Consider the following 17,500-nt stretch of genomic DNA (forward strand, 5'->3'; position numbering starts at 1 on the left):
AGAAACATTGCTAGGCTTGATTGAATAAATGCTGTGAAAATTCTGCTGCTGCTCAACTGGAAAGAATAAAGATAATATTGTCAGACCATTACAAACTGTGATTTTAATTAAGAAGCTCAAAAAACTAGAGTCCAGTTTAGCTTTAAGTACCATGACATTTGTACTGAAAGTCATCTTCAACGCTACAGTGGTTTTACACAAAATATGGTGAAATTGAATAATGTGCCCTCTGACCTGGGAGATAAGGCTACAAGTTAAAGATCAAAGGCAACATAAAATGTGTTTTGTCTTACTTCACTTTTAACTTGTATTTATTCCTAAAATGCAGCTGATCTAAAAATGTGTTGAAAATATACGGAATAACTGGACTTGCATCTAGGTCATTTTACATATTATCTTTCTTTCATAACTTACAAGCTCAGTCTTCCATCTGACTTAGAATATTTAAAGGACAACACCTTTTCTTTAAGCTGGAAATGCATCTACGCTGCTTTAAAGAATATATTTTTTATATTCATTAACTTTTCATTAATGGATCCTTTGAATATTTTGAAAACATTTGCTTTGATACAGAGTAGAGTAATCTAAAATGCTACTGAGTGGGACAAGATGCTGGAAATCCTCTTTGGCATGTGGCACTAAACAGTCCCCCCATGCACAGTTGGGACTTATTTAGGGAAAATGCTCTGATATGAAATGATGGAAACAAAATACCCCACAAGGTAAACAAAAGTGATTTTTTTCCTGTAATCTTCTGCAGTAGTGGGCTAATGCAGTTTTAGACCAGGTCAAATTCTACCAACTTTACTCCCTAAGTGGTTGCACTGAAATAAGTGGCACATTCAAGGGAACAGAGGAGTAGCTGCCCATGTAGACTCTTGGTCATCACCGATGGCAAAGTGTTTAAAAATCAAATGGATGAAATTCTGAACCAATCATTTATCTGAGACCCATTTCAATTTTGTTAAAGACAGATTAGCTTGTTCTCTGGTGTGTGTTTTGAGAGTAAGCAGATGTGCTGCTCAGTTTACATCTGGCACCTTAGAAACCCTGCCAATCAGTGAAGGAGCTTCTGTGTGTGCTGGGGACTGGGCGTGCCTTACTGATGTAGCTTTTTATTCTGTTTTTCTGCTTTAGTTCTATTCTTTTAGAATGGTATATACCATGTTAATACTTGACATGAGCACCATGTTTTAACATGCTGTCCAGTTAAGTTTATGCAAAAATGGTAGTGCTGATTATTATCATATATGATATAATTCTTACCATATATGCTATAATTTTGAAATAGTGGAAGATTTTGTTTCGTACTGAAAGATAGTATAGAGACAAACAATAAGAATTTTTTTGTGTTTTATTATTTGTTTGTCTTTATTATTGTCTTCCCCCCCAATTAAAGAATTGATTATTGCATGCAGTGCAGTTGTTTTGCACCTCACTGCATATGGACAGTAGCACTCATGCAGTCAGGAGGGATTACTACAAAGCCAATTCAGTTGATAGAACACACTTGTGTGTGACCTCTGGATTGTATTTGTTTTCTTGCTGCTGAAATTAGGAAGTAACTGGAGGAAAATGGTCAGGTGTTGGTTTCCTGACAGACCATACACTGGAGAATGCCAGGACTCTCTGCACATGGTATCTGTTCTTGTCTTCCCTTACTGTTTTTATTGGAAACTAAATGGATGTGAAACCATTGAGTGAAGCTGCAGTCAGATGGTCTAGGTTAAACCCCACCACAGAAATAGGGAATTTAGATCCAGATAACCCACATTGTTCCCAGCAGACGGGGAACTGTGTTCCCACCTGAACCGTGCCCAGGAGCTGCTGGCACAGTCAGGTGAGTCCTACTTGGCACAGGCCAAAATGTGTCAGGGATATTTTAACAACAGTACAGGCTTTTCCTGAGAACTTCCCTGCCACCATTTAGTTTTCTAATACGGGTATAGTTATCAAATGAGTGGAAAAGAAATTACTGCAAAAAAAAAAAGTTGGTTTATTCATAATAATCTAAGATAGGATGTTTTTGTTCCCTTTCTGCATCTTTTAGGAGTTTGCCTGTAATCATACTATGTTGTTTAAAAACACAGTGAGAAGGCAGTGATACAGTATAAATTCAACCCAATTATTATTAAGTATCTACTTATTTTTAAGTAGAAAAATGGTGAGAACTGGAGGAACTGTTGTGAAAAAAATTCCCATTTTGAAGCTCTACAGTTGGTAGCTCTTTGCATAATTTTCATGTGATCTTGCCTTTGGTCTCCATGCCATTACATCCCCTTTGTTTCTCTGACACTTTCACCTCCCAGTTACCACCTTCTGCTTCACTGAGTACCTCTGACTCGTGACTCCATTTCTAGAATATCTTTGAGATATGAGCCATTCCCTCATTGTGTTTCTCCAGTCACCCACTTGACCCTGAGCTATTTCTTGGGTCCAGTTCCACCAAGAAATCATTGTGCCTCAACAAGCCATATGGCCACAATCAATTCCACTCCCCATCCCAGCTTATCTTTATTACTGGTGGAGGGCAGGGCAATAATTCCTGTTTTTGCAGTATCAGACATGAGGAAGAAGAACCAAGATTCTGTGGGTCTCACTCCAGCTCCAGGGTCATCCACTCCCTATCCTGCAGTGTCTCCTGGTGTTTCTTGATTGGCTTCTATGGAAGAATGTTTTACAGCTTTTTCACTGGGAGGAGACGAATCACATACTCAGGCTTTTATTTCTCTGTGCATTAAGCCTGGAGAGCAGCCTGCCATCAAAAATCAAATTTAGGCAAGTGTTAAGCTCTTAATAAAACTCTTGCAGCTAGAACAGGCCAGTTCCTTTTTTCCCTGGAAAGAGCCCCGTGAAGTAGCAAAGCATATTTCAACTTTTGAGAGAGGACGAGGGACTAACACTATCTTGCTGACTAAAGAAAGGAATTGGATAACACTAAGAAAAAATCCATATTAAAAACTAAAAAACCCCTCAGATCTTGCCACAAGCTGTTCAAGTCTCAAATTAGGGCTGTCTCCCTGCTCATCGATCTCTTAGAATAAATATACCTGAGGGAATGACCAGGAAAAACAAAGAAAATCTTTCCTTTTAATGTTTTTGTTAGAAAATTCCCCTCCTGGCATTAGTTAAGCACAGATCTTCAGCAGTTAATTTATGATTAGGAAGAACAGAAAGTATAAGAACATTTTCAACCTACATTCCTCGCAGTGATTTCTGTAAGTGGTGGTTTCTTTACCAGTGCTTCCATTATGACTTTCCATTTGCTGTAGTGTGTTTAATTTCATACCTTATAAAACATGAGAAATTTGTATTGTATATCCTGTTTTGCTAGTCTTATGGTGGTCATTTCATTTGATTACTATCAGCTTTTATTATCCTCTGATGCCTGGACATGTATTGCATTTGTTACTGTGTAGAAATGGAGCCTTGCCAAAGCCAAGCAGACTGGGCCAGAGGCATCCTGGTGTAACTTGAATTTACACACAGGAATGAATTTGGCCCAGTTCATTTTAATTGCTGTGTTGCTCTGTAGATTAGAAATAGATTAGATATCTAAACAAATGTTTATCCTTTCTGAGGAATTAACTTACCTCATTCTCTGTAGAAAAATTAATTTTAAAATTCACCAAATAGTACCTACAAAACTGTTAACAAAAATACACTATAAAGAAGAACACAAAAATCTTACTGTTAAAAGGATAACAAAAAAATTGTCTCTGAACAGTTTCCACAAAATGAGAGAGATTGGTAAAATTCATTACATATATTGTACTTAATTACCACATGGGTTTCTTTGTGGTATTACTTAGGCCAACATGTGAATAGAAGTAAAATAAAGTGTTAGATGCTTACAAAAGTTGTCAGAAACTTCCCTACAGATACACAAAGTGATTTCATCGTATTTCAAGATATTAGAACAGTTAATTGAAACTGAGGAAATAAGAATTACTCACCACAAGGTTATTTATATTTTTCTGGGAAGCATGGGGTGTTAATCTGCATTAATCTCACTCGTCCAAATCAAAGTCACCTCTACTCTAGAAGTAGTTGATGCACTTCTGATTTTTAGCAAGTGTGTTGAAATTCTTTATTTAGGTGTGTCAGATACACAAACTCTCTCCTAATTGCCCTTGACTGTGTCATTTTTTACAAGCCCAGGACTGGAATGGATGAAACTGTCAGGAGCCTTTTGAGGTGGCTCAGAGCAGGGTCAGTGGAGCCAGTGTCACAGAGCCATGGCTGTTGATTTTTAGTATCTCCTTAGACAGATGCTGTAGCGTGCCTGTGCAATCTTTTCCAATGTTTGCCCACCCTTACAATGTCTTTCCCCTCAAGTTTAATTGAAATTTCTAGTCTTTCACTTTGTGTCAGTGAGCACCACTAAAAGAAGTCTGGGTGTGGTTTCTTTATTCCTTTCACACACACACCTCCCCTGGTACATACACATTTATCAGCTCCTCTCCAGGCTAAGCTGTCACAGGTCCCTCAGCCTCTCCTCAAATGTCAGATGCTCAAATCCTTTGATTATCATGATGATTCTGTCTGTCTTCCTGCTATTTGGAGATGGGAAGGTCATTAGATATGAAATAGCCAACTGAAAGATTCTGGGAATGATTTTGCATTTATGCTGTTATATTCAAAAGCAACTGGAGAGCTACTTACTGTCATTAAATGGGTGCTTCATTTATGTTCCTAACAGGATCAAAAATTGCAGATGCACTTAACAGCAAAAGAGGAGCATCATAAGAAACTGAATGAAGTTGAGAGGTGTTATGCTACTATTGCATCTCGTTTTGGGATTGTGAAAGGTGTTCATGGCAAGCTAGAGCACAGTGGTATGTATGTCTTAAATACCTTCCAGCATTTGCTTTTGCTGTGCTTCGACGGCACTCAGTTGGAGACACTTGAAAACTCAGAAAAATAGCAGCTACCCTATGCCAAGCATCAAATATCTTGGGAGGTTCCTCAGTGCTCTTTGCTGATCCACTGCTACAGTGGAGTGTGTGACCATACAGGAAATTTTATTGAGGAACTATCAAACAAAAAAATAACCATCCCCAAAGCATCAAAAAAACCTTTTCAATTACTGAATTTCACTAAATTTTTCAGGTTTCTGCCTGAAACGAATTTTTTTTTTTCAAATCTAGTTTCAATAAACTGGTAACATATTCTATGTATATTTGTGGTATTTCAGTACCTCAAGTTACTTGTTGTGTTCAGTTTTTAAAATTTTAAATCCAGAACATTATTGGCTAACCAATGTTAGCCAATTGTTAGCTCATTGTACTCCAAAGCTAGAGAGTGAGCGCATGACTTTTGCTGAAAGAGAGTTTTACTAATTTTGGCCTGCTTGTTGTTCTGGGGGGTTTTCCTAAGTTGTATCAGAAGATAGCTGTTACATTCATCAGTATTTTAATTTTTTAAGCACATATTCTCATTCAAAACTGCAAAATTGCTTATGGTCCTGTAAAGCGCTTGTCCATCATTCCCCATGGACCATCTCTAGCAGAAAAGGAGAGGACATTCTGGGTGTCTGCAGTTCTTGTGTTCAAGTGTGGTGCTAGAAAATAAGGAAATTATTGAGGAAAATATTGAGGAAATAAAGAAAAAAGATTAGGGGTGAAAAAAGAGAAATCAGAAACCAGAAAAGGACGAAGGGGAACCTGAGAGGATGAAAATACAAAGATTGGATAGAGCTGTCTGAAAAAGTACAGGAACCAGTAAATATCTTCAGCTTTTCATTGTGGAATTTCAAGCAATTTCCCAGTGACATCTTCACCTGTATATAGTTTGAGAGAAAATTCCCTCCCCTTTCAGCAGGAATAGAAGTCATTCATAGCATTTTTTGCTCTGCTAGCCTCTGCTTTTTTCCTGTCTTCCATGGCCTATGTGCACATAACTCTGTATATCTGTTAACTCAGTTATTAATTTGTTCTGTGCCCCACTATGTTCTGTGTTAGTCTGAAAGTAACTAAACTCATCAGAAAATTACAAGAAAATCTTTAAAAAATAAAACCAAGATTAAAAGTCCTACTAAAATAGCATCATAGGACAGTAAAAATTAAATTACAGTTAAGAGGCAATCCAACATACAAAAAAGTCTTACTCATTGTTTGAGGTACAGACAACTGGAACCACCTGGTATAATCCTCCAATATAGTATCCATCTACACAGAAAAAGTAGTTGAATCATATTTACAGTTTTAGGTTTGTTTTTTAAAATGAATTATATGCACATATATTGAAGTTAAAAATCAAATACTTGTTCAAATGTGAAATTATTTGTTAACATGCTTTAACTTTTTTTTAAAGTGCAGGAAGCCATACAGCACAATAAGAAACTAGCATCAGTGAATAAAAGACAAGAGACTGAAATAAGTAATCTGAAGGAAGTAAGTGCAGTGCACATTTCTGAATGGAGAATGATCCCTGTGGGTCCCTTCCAACTCAGAATATTCTGTGATTCTTTGGGCCTTCCAAAAGCTGCTGATGTATTAGTACAAGTAGAGGACAAGCAGCAGAACTGTTTTTCATTCTATAACTAATGGCTAAATTAGCTTCCACAGACACCTCAGTTAAAACTGGAGCGGCTCTGAGAATTTTCTGTAACTTGTGAAGTTTTAATTACCTCTACAGCATCCTCCTTGTTTCCTGCTAATTATTAATAACCTGTGTTCTTCCTATGCTATGCTGCCATCTCTTCTCCACCAGTGAGGAAGGTAGCAGTGGTGTTTTCAGTTTGGTCAGAGGTACAACATGAGGAGCAGTCGCCATGGAGGCGAGCTGGTGGCTTGACACAGGATAAAATGTGTAACTGAATCCCTCAGGTGGGAGAGTTTTGTGACAAAGCAGCTGAGACATCAGATTATGGTTTACAAGGAAGTTGTCACTAAGCTCTTTTCTCCTGCTTCTATTCAGAAACTCCTCTTTGCCAAGTACATTTTTGATTTGCTCTCTTGAACACAGGTAATAGTGGGAAGAATAACATTCTTTTCACTTTGAGCTGCTTCTTAAGAGCTGACAAGAAAAACAAATAGGCATTCAAAAGTCAGAATTGTTCTGTAAACTCAGCATCTTTCCACACCACATCTCTTCTTTATTTCTCCTTATCTTTTTATTTTCCTCCTTTTAATTTTTTTCTCCTTTAGATTCTGTAATGATTTTATGTAGGGATCAAAAGCGTGACTATCTCAACTTCTTGGCCTAATTGTTAATCCCCAGTTTCCAGATGATTGCTTTGAATTACCATGGAATCTTTGCCAAGTTTGTGAATGATTTTGAAAACAAAAAAGGGCAGGGGGAGAAGATAATTTGTACATGAGGAAAAGGGACTATGACCATTTTATATTTTGGTTATATTGATTGAAAAATGGATGTTTACCTGTTTACCTTTCTTTGCCTGAAAAATGGGATTTGAAGGTACAAAAGTACTTGAAAACTCTCCCTGAATCTACTGTTGTTTCTTTTCTTCTTAAGAGCATGTAGCCTCTTATTGTTAAGGTTCTTTGGAGTAAGATTCCACTAAAAGCCAGATTTTAAGTTTATCTCGAAATACAGACATTTTGAGATTTTTAAAAATTTGTTTCATTCTTACCTTCTTTAGTTCTTTACTTAATTTTCGTATTTATTACATGGAGATATTGCTGCAGTAAAAATTAACCAGGAATTCAATTTGGATTTTTTATTTCCATACTAGAATGTAATATACCAAACCTCAGTGTCAAAAAGATCAAATTTTGAAGTGATCAAAGATTTTGGAACTGTTACCATCAGAAAAGCAGGCTGAAATCCACAGTTACAATGAAGCAGAACACTGGGAAAATTCTCAAATTAATTTCTATATCACGGTTAGGTCTTACAGTATTAAAAAAATGTTTATTTAGCTACATAATTCAAATGATAGGTTATATATAAAAACTGTATATGTTTATCTGGATTATTTGATGGATGGAAGAGAAACAGAAAAATATTGGAAGGTGTCAGTGGGGATAACTTTCCTTTGTAGGAAAGCCATGTTTGTTAGGAGCTGATATCATCATAACTCTGAAGGTCTGAGAACAGCTTTGTCTGTGCATTGTGTACACCCCAACTGTGCAATTCCTTTAAAAAAGGGAAATAATTTGCATGAGATAGAAACAAGAGCATGTGACAGAAACATTTCATCTAAAATGCAGCATATCTTTATTGTAGTATAATGTAAATAAAAAAGTGAGGAGTTTTAGAAATATTACAGCATCACAGTAAATTGGATTTGTCTCTTTGGTGAGAAACCAAGAATAATTAATTACTTAGCATTCTCTGAGGGTAAGAATTTGAGAGGTAAGAAAACAGAAATGTTTAAGAAAATTTTACATTATGAAATTTGTGAGTAACATAGGTGAGAGAATTTGAGATTTATGTACTCCAGCAGTCAAACATATTATTTGATCCACTCTTTTTTTCAGCTCTACTCTTGATTCTTAAGGTCATGAAGGGTTATGAATTTTAAATAAAATACTGTTAGATAAGCAGAAATAGGGGGCCAACTGAAACTTAATCCAGCTTCCTCAGTTCAGCAGGAAATGCCTTTATTGTATTTATTTCTGAATTTCTTACCAGTTTTAATTATTTGACCATTCTTTTCTGAACAATCTGAACTGGGATATTTAGAAGAGATTTGAAAGGGATTACCAGGCTGTTTTCACTTGCTACATAGCTGAAAGAAGTCATGATATCAACAGCACAATTTGGGACAACTTCTACAGCTGGTTTTATCTGCCTTGGAGACTTCTCTGACCTCTAACAGCTCTGACAACTTCTGGGTTCAAACTTCTTTCCTCTGTAGCCTCAGTGCTGGAATGGGAATGACTATCCATGGTACTAAAATCTTAATTTGGTTGTCAGCTCTTATCACAGCCATTACTTTCACTCAGACCTGGATGATCTCACACATTTGTTCTTAATGGGAATGTGAAGTTAGTAAATGCTATTTAACATTTATGGGTAAAAATAAACTAATCTCCAATTTTAATGAAATTGCAAGTGTGTTATGAAGATCTTAAATATGTACAACTGAAAAATTGAGTGAAATTTAGGTCTGTTCTGCGCAGGTTTCCTCTTCTGGGATTTCAGGAAAGAAATATTATTTAGAGAAGTTGTATTTTTCTCTTGACATTGCCTGCTTCAAGTCCTGTTCCTAAATTGTAATGTAATGGACTGTGGCAAAATTTCCTTTCAGTAACATTTGTTTTTGGATCTGAACATTTTGATATTCAGTGTGGTAGGATTCTTTTCAACCACTGTGAAAATGCTTGCATTGATATCTGGCTAAGAAGAAAGTTTCTGTCATTCTGCTGCTTCAAAAACAACTCTGCTGCTCAAGACCCAAAAGAGTACAAGAGGGTTGCAGCAATCTGGGAAGAGAGCCAACAGATTTGGGTGTAATTTTGAGTACAGGTTAACTTTTCTTAGGGTACCAGTCCTGGGAAGTGGTTACATCTGCCTGTGCTGGCTGCTTTTCCAATCCCACACCATTTCTTTATGCTGGAACATGTATTTGTGTGGCCTCAAGGGAGAGTGGAATTAATATTTTGTATTGAAAAAACCTAGATTTTATTAAAAAAAAAAAAAAGCCCAACTGAAAACCACAAACCCCAAAACCCAAAAAAACCACCCCAACCAAAAAAGTGGAAGTTTTACCTTATACCAACTGGGAGAAGTAAAGCAGGTTTAAGGAGCAGGACTGGGATTTTGGGACACTCTTGACTTACACTGGCATGAAGTGATTTTAGCCATATCCCTAAGCATTGGCTGCTAGCAACAGCTCAAGGGACTGGGTTTAAAGCCTTATCATTCTCTCTCAGCACACCCCAGACCTGATAAAATTATTTTTCACATTCATCATACTTTCTAGATTTTTGGATACTGCTTGTGATTTTAACAATGAGAGAAAGCTACTAGAGAAAAAAAGCAAAAACTTCGGGGTTACGTTGTAATTAATTTCAGGGTACAAGAAAACACATGTATTTAGGTAGAAAATTATTTTTTAAATTCTTTTTGCGGCTACAAACCTTGTGATTTCACTCACCATGTAAAACTTTGCTATTAGTTCTGGTTATTTCATTTGTGGAGATTTTTTTGGGAGTTTGTGTTGCGTTCTAGTTGTTTGTTTGTTTTGGTTTTTCCTGCCTACAGCTTTGTATTAGCAGATTTGGATTTGCTTCCAGATGATGCCATTACAAAGAAGAAAATACAATCACCTTTTCTGCCTCAAGGCCATGACTCATGCTTTCCCCATGACAAAATAAGTTTTTTCTGCACACTATAAAGCCTGACTTTTGGAAAACAGCTGGCATCAGATCCGTGGCAGGCTTTTGCACCTGCTGTTGTGGCACCCAGGCTGTGAGCTGGGCTCTCTGTCCTGTTCATCTGCTTCTCTGTGAGGCTGTCACCGTGCACCTTTGCACTTGCACAAAGTTAGAGCTGCTGGCACCTTCTGCCGCTTAACAGCAGGAACATTGCATGGTTCATTCTAGTAAAAGCAGTACAGCTGAGATATGTAGATATGTCTGTATTGCCAAAGATGGGGAAAACCTAAGTAGCTTTCAGAATAGAATAATTGTAAAGCATTGCTGGCTTTCAGTTCTCTAATTGATTCTGCAGTTACACTTAGGACTTGCTAGATCATTTTAAATTTATGGCTAAAATACGTGAGAAATAAAGCCTCTAGCAAAAAAATGATTTATTTAAAAGTGCTACCTCTACTTGTATTTTCCATAAAACTTTGTGAATTTCAGCTGCAATGTAATCTTTTTTTCTTCTTTTGTACTGTTCTATGATTTTGTCCAGAACAGTTAAACCACCAGCCTGTGATAATTCTGTGTGTGATAACCGAAATTCCAGTTTTGTGAAGAAAAGTTAAACAGACCAAACCTAGTTGTTAGATAAAACTATGACCATTCTGAATGCTTGGTTCACCACTATGGCATCATGGAGAATTCTTGATGCTATCTGTGAGCAGCATTCATAACCTCTGCTATTTGTCTGAGTAAACGTCAGCGTGCTCAAGGAGAGAGCGATATTAACCAGACTACCTTGCACCAGGATGGGAGGGGAGGGGGAGAGCAGGGCACAATATTTATGGCTCCAGGAACTATAAGTTGTAATTTAATGAGATCAAAGCGTTTGCTGTTTATTTGCTGCACTAGGAGCTCTGAATATACTGGTTACAAAACAGATACCAAAAAAAAAAAAAAAAAAAGCCGCAGGATATTTAAAAGAGGATAAAGATTATAAAATCAAAGGCATCATGTTGTAGAAGCTTCTAATATAAAATTAATTTAGCATTCTCTTGAGATTAAGTAATTAATGTTTCAGGAAGAGCAAAGATCCTCCAAATTTATAGCCAGTTCCTGTTTTTACCAGATAATCACTGTTCTCCCTTTTTTTCCTCCTCATTCCCAAGAGCGTACACCATAGTTACAATAGTAATTCCTATTGTATATATGGGTAAAGAACCCATAAAACCCATTGGTTTTACTAATACCAACTCAGTGTCCACTTCTAATATACCTCTTGGAAGTAGAAATAATAAAATGATTAAGTAAATACTTCAAAGAGATTAAAATTGGCACAATAACATTTTACCTGTGAAAATAAACTTTTAGACACATGTGACAAGTTTGAAGTTTAGCAAGTCAGTCTTACACATTTCAGTACCTGTAATTTATTCTGTTTTTTCCCATACATTGTTTCAAAGTGGGGCATGACCAGGATAGTTTAAAAGATTTGTCTCTGTTTTGAATTGCAATGCCTATGCTGGATGAACTATTTATATGTGTTTCCTGTGTTAAGGAACTGAAGAAAGTAACTACAGACTTGATAAGGTCCAAGGTCACCTCTCAGTACAGGGTGGGAGAAGAAAACATCAATCTTGCAGTGAAGGAAAAACAGTTTCAAGAACTGCAACAGAAAATCAGAATGGTATTTTGGATTTCAAACAAATTAAAGTTTGGTGAATATTTTCTTTTCTTTGTTCAGCAAACCTCCTGGCAGTGATCTCTGAGGGATACAGATTAGTGATTCCTTTCTACTATATTGCATATACATTATAATTAAACTATTTCCACTATAACCTTTTCTAGGGAAATAAATGTGCTATGAATATCAATGTAATTTCATAGTAAAAAATGGGTAAGGAGACATTAAAAAATAATTCCATTTCTTTAAATAACCTCTTGATGATTCACTATGTCACATTAAAACAATATTGTTAAAGAAAATAGTAATTTTAAATGCCTTTTACTGTTCTTCGTGCCCTTTTCTTTTTTGAAGGAGACAGCAGTCAGTGAAAAAGTTCAAGAAGAAAACACACACATCAAAGAAGAAAAGCTGGTGAGTTGATAATACAGCTTCACTATTTTAAAATCACTTAAGAATGCAGGTGCTATATTTCACACTTAGGTTTCTTCTTATACTAATCTAAAAAAATAGTTAATTTCACTTGTTTACACTTCAGAAATATTTAATACTGGCCTAAGTGGTATCTTACTGCTCAGTTTTTAGAAGAAGTATTACCAGAACAAAGTCCATTGTTTGACACTTCATTCCGAGTCTTACATTTTGTCTTTGAATTCACATGGGGGAAATTTGGTATTCCCATGAAACACTTGCCTACGAGTGGGTTCAGTATAAATAAACAGTAAATAACATGGCTGTTCTGCTTTCTGGTTACCAGCAGTTTATTCTAACATCACTGGTATTGAAACCAGGTAAAATGGGAATAATGTGTCAATGGTGCACAAAGGAAATGATGTTCCATTTAGACTATTAAGCCATACCTTTACTGCCCTGAACAGAGTTAGGAGTGTCTTCTCTTGCTGACTCTGGTATATTCCAGAAAAAATCCTTTTTAAAAAAAGGCTAGGGAGTCAATTATCAAATGTAGCAAAAAAAAAAAAAAATGTTCCCTGTAATAACATAAGGCACTGCTTTACAGAACATTAAGCATGAAAAGGGTGGTTGGCTTTTTTCCTTTTCTTGAACAGTTGCAGAACTTTCACTCTGCAGTTCACAAAAGGAACAGGTCAGAGAAGTGTATCATCCTTGGTGCCAGGGAGGGACAAAAGCAATATCTTGCTGGCATACCCAAAGAGCACTCATCCAGCAGCACTCTTCCAATTTATAAAAGCCTGCTTGCATTTTGAGCTTGCTTTTAAAAAATACTTGCCAATAAACACATGGAAAAAAATGAGAGACTTACTCAGGCCTCATTACTCTCCCAACTCTGAATGCACTAAAAGGATTTCTGTGGAGATGAATGGAGCATAATTTGTGGAGCATATTTGCTGTGTTATCTAAGAGAAGGATTCTGGTTTGCATCTCTCTCCTGTTCTGTGTGAATTGCTAAGTTTTGCTTGGTAGGTTAGTTTGAACTTATGGAGGGGTTTGGTGTAGTCTGGAGAGAGCTCTTATGGAGAGATGAGCTTCATGTTTCCTCCATGTGCTTGGGTTTGGAGACATGGATTTCTGTGTTGTGGAGCACTCATAATTCACCTTGATTAACTGAAGTGTTGGCTTCAGTGGTTCTTGGACTTAGGCTAGAAATATCATCTGTATTACAGCTGATTTGTACTAAAGTCTAGGAGAGAAGCAGGCTGGTCTATTTGAGAGAAAACTGTCCTAGATTTAAAAGATGTGGCCAACTCTACTACTGACCTGTTGGATGACACTGGCCAAACCATTCCACAGCTCTGCAGTTCAGTCTTCTGGATGTAAAATTGAACTAAAAATAAATTAAGCTTCAGTGAAAAAAATACTATTTGTACATGCTGGAAAAGGAATGAGAGTACACTAAAATATTGATTTTATTTTTATTAGATAGCTGTATCTTTGTACCCAGTAGAACCAAAACTAGAATAATTTGAAAGCACTTTGCAAGTACATCAAAGTACTTTGTTTTAATAATATGTTCCTCTCTCAATGTATTTTGAAGCAACTGAGCACATCTAAGATTCCTTTTTGCCTTAAACTCAGGGGTTTTTCTGTGCATGTCTTCTTTTAGTACTCTGGAAGTGGTCTTGAGGGGGTGATGATTGCCTTGCCTGGGTCATTCACACTGTCTTTCAAACCTTGGAAATGTGTTTTGTAGTGTTCAATAAAAAATGGCTTAGTTTCCAGCAGACTGCAACACACTTCATGGCAGCACTCATGGCATCTTCATCAGCTCAAATCAGCTCACTTTGGGTGTCTCTTTTTTTACAACGTCCCCTTCATGAAGTAACAATACAGTCTTGGGGAAGGTAACACCAAAGTCCAGACCCTGACAGTAAAATATGATATGGCTGCACCATATGATGAAAAGCTAATGGGTGGTGGTTCACATCTATTAGGATTTAATTTGGGAGATACAGAATAATTTCTTGTTACTCTAACATGATCCATTTATGAAATAATTTCTTTTGGATTTGCCATATTTTTCTAACCTGTGATATAATAAGATAAATTTATTCTGTTTATTCTGTTTATTCTGAATAGAAACCACAGTAGGGCTGGATTTGATATTTTATCCATATTTGCACTGAAGAATGTATAAAGATTGGGTGGATTTCATTTTAACTATAGGAAAATTTTCTGAAAAAGAACGTTATAATAGTTTATAGTAATGTTAACTTCTCCAAGGTAAAAGGTCAGAAAAATGGGTGGTGTTCTGATTTCTCCCTACAAGTTTTCCCCAATGTTGAGGTTGGAGTACCTTTTTTTACGGACATGAATTTGTAAACACTGACAGAATTAAAAAAAAAAAATAATACAAAAGACATAAATTATCTAATGTTTAAACTCCAGAAACAAAATCTTACTCAATATATTTATTCTGTTTGTATTAATAAGGAAATTCTCAGCTCTCTACAGTGTGTGCAGGAGCTGCTTCAGCGAATAACCCAAATGAACGTTAGACTGGAAAGTGAATTAAAAGCACTGAAAGAAGACTATCAGGTCAGATTTTTCTCAATTAGACAAGCTGTTACTATCTGTTATGTATTTTTTAAGTCCAGGGCTGTTAAAGACATCTGTGTGCCTTTCAGAACTTTTGACCTCACTTCCATTGCTCCCTCAGCTCCTTAACTGTCAGCACGAGCCTTGAAGCACAGGCTGTGCTTTCCCTCTTCTCTCCCTAAAGTAAATCATGGTTGCCATTCTCAGCAGCCATTTCTAGAGGGCAAACCAGAACAGGGTTGCTTTCAAATGCTGAAATCAAATTATTTTATGACTTTTGTTTCTTGTAATTTTCATATAGGTACACATTTCTGGGCAACATTTCAAATTTCAGGTCTTCATTCATAGCTGGACCTTGTCCTCAGTTTTATTAAAGCAGAGGGCTAAGAAAGAGCAGTATCTTTAGCCCTTTCTTGCTGTGTTTTCTGGCATCATATTTATGCTAGAGGTGGGAAGTAGTCACGCTGGAGAGTGTGGAGTTGCAGCACTCCTCAGTTCCTCTTTGTCTTGGTTTAGGGAAAACTTTGGGAGGAAACTTTTGAAGTGGTCCCTTTAGAAGCAACTTTAAGTGTCCTCTCCTCCCACCAGTTCAGGAGACATAAATTTCCTGTGAGAAAAGTGGAAAAAAATGGTTTATTTAACAAGCAAAGTACTCACAAACATGAAAAAATGAGTAATATTAAACAGTGAATCTTCTCATTGTTTTGAAGAGATGGCAGATGCAGAAGGTCTTTCTGTAGTTCAGAGTCCTTTTTGTGGGTGTGTCTTCAGCTTTTCTCAGTCTCTCCAGGGTCAGGTCTTGTGTCCACAGTGTAGCTTGGGGTGCCCTGGACGATAGACCTGCTGTCACTGAACTGAACAGTTCCAAAAAACTACTGGCCTCAGCTAACTAAAAAACCCAACTGATTAAAAGCCAAGGAGAGTTCTGTTCTGCTGTCTGTGCTGCAGGCAACACAGTGGGTGTGGATTCTTTGCTTCCTTTTTCTGCCAAGGTCGGGATTAAATGTGTGAGAAGGTATTTCTTACTGGGACTCAGATGTTTATTAGTTCTTATTCTACGCTCTCACAAACCCTGAGTTCTACAGCACTTCACTCTAACAAGGTAAAATGGAGCTGTATCTCCCTCTCTACGAGGCCTTTTAAGGATAAACTGTCCAATTAAGAAATGACACCTAAATTATTTTTACTTTTAACCCAATAACCAACCACCTGTGGCCCACAATGTGGACTTTTTATCCAATTACACAAACCCACCCAACCCATGGAGAAGAAGGTGAAGAAGAGGGACCAGCCTCCACCCTAAAACCTCCATCTTGCTTTATATATATTGTTATATTCTAAAACCTTAAACTCTTAAGTTTTCCACCATGTGATATTACACACTTCTATTCAAACTCCACACCCATAATCCCAATTCTATCACTCAATTTTGGAAGCCTTCTCCACAGCCTCAGGTTCTCTTGGGGGTCAGTGCCTGCCAGCACAGAAAGTCTGAAATTCTCAGTAACCAGTGTTGCAAGTGGGTGAGAAGGATGCAGGGGAGCAAGTGCAATTTCTGCAGACAACCCGCGTGCTGCTTCTCTCCCCCTTCGCTCTCAGAACCAGTCTTGAAGGTGCAGAACTTAATATCCAGTGTAAGCAGAACAGATGACTGGGGATACAAGCATCATAAAGTCACTTTAGGACACTCTTTCAGCATGTAAAAGCTCAGGACAGTTCAGATTCCACATTTCAATAGCAGTCAGTGCATGTCATATCCATTCCCATCAGATGTATCATTCAGGTACAACCATTGATAGGTCTATTAAAAATTATTACCTACTGTTTGCCTGGACATAACCACAACTGTTCCACTCTTTGAAGCCATGGTTTTGAACTAGGAGCTCAGTAATTTCAAATTGAACTTCCAGTATGGATATATACTTCTGTTTCTAAATAAATGCTTCTATGCTAATCTGAAATTATTCACTTCCCCTAAGACTTTACTCTCAACGGGTGTGAATATTTTGCCTTCTGCCACAATATAAACATAGGATTTCTGTATTTTGATGAAACAAGGTTGAAGGTGAGCTGTGTTCTTCATCAGAAAGTGGCTAAAACCTCGCTAGGAATTAAAGCAACATTTTACAAAGATTAATTGAACAGCCCTCTGGCTGTAGAATTGCCTAAAGTAGCACTATTTTTCTGTAGCTTCCGTTATTTGTATATTGGGTCCAGTGAAACTGGATTACTTGCTAGTCATATAATCCTGGTTTTTGTTAAAGAAAGAAGGTGGTGTGCTTTTTATTTTTTAAGATAATTGGAATTGCTTTGTAGATTAAAACAGAGGCTGGAGATAATTAATATATATAACCCTACTGGTGATGACTTTCATAATACAGGAACCATTTAGTCCTTTGTGTCAGGACTATTGAATAGTAAGGGTATTTTAAAGTGCTTTTTTCTGATAGCATTTCTGAGCCATTGTTTCCCCTCTCAGATAAAGTTTATAGTATGCCTTAAAGCTCCAGCTAAAACAGTAAAT

At 36.9% G+C, this 17,500-nt stretch overlaps 1 protein-coding gene across 1 annotated transcript in view; it reads left to right on the plus strand.

The window, feature by feature from the left end:
• CCDC73 (coiled-coil domain containing 73) overlaps nucleotides 1–17,500 on the plus strand; it is a 55,292-nt gene that overhangs the window by 22,084 nt on the left and 15,708 nt on the right. Inside the window, exons 8-12 of the mRNA XM_036384667.1 lie at nucleotides 4,703–4,838; nucleotides 6,316–6,395; nucleotides 11,836–11,964; nucleotides 12,316–12,375; nucleotides 14,872–14,976. Coding sequence (XP_036240560.1) covers nucleotides 4,703–4,838; nucleotides 6,316–6,395; nucleotides 11,836–11,964; nucleotides 12,316–12,375; nucleotides 14,872–14,976 — 510 coding nt within the window. The remainder of the gene's footprint in view (nucleotides 1–4,702; nucleotides 4,839–6,315; nucleotides 6,396–11,835; nucleotides 11,965–12,315; nucleotides 12,376–14,871; nucleotides 14,977–17,500) is intronic.

This window comes from Molothrus ater, chromosome 6 (assembly GCF_012460135.2).
Source record: "Molothrus ater isolate BHLD 08-10-18 breed brown headed cowbird chromosome 6, BPBGC_Mater_1.1, whole genome shotgun sequence".
In the NCBI taxonomy this organism is placed as follows: Eukaryota; Metazoa; Chordata; class Aves; order Passeriformes; family Icteridae; genus Molothrus; species Molothrus ater.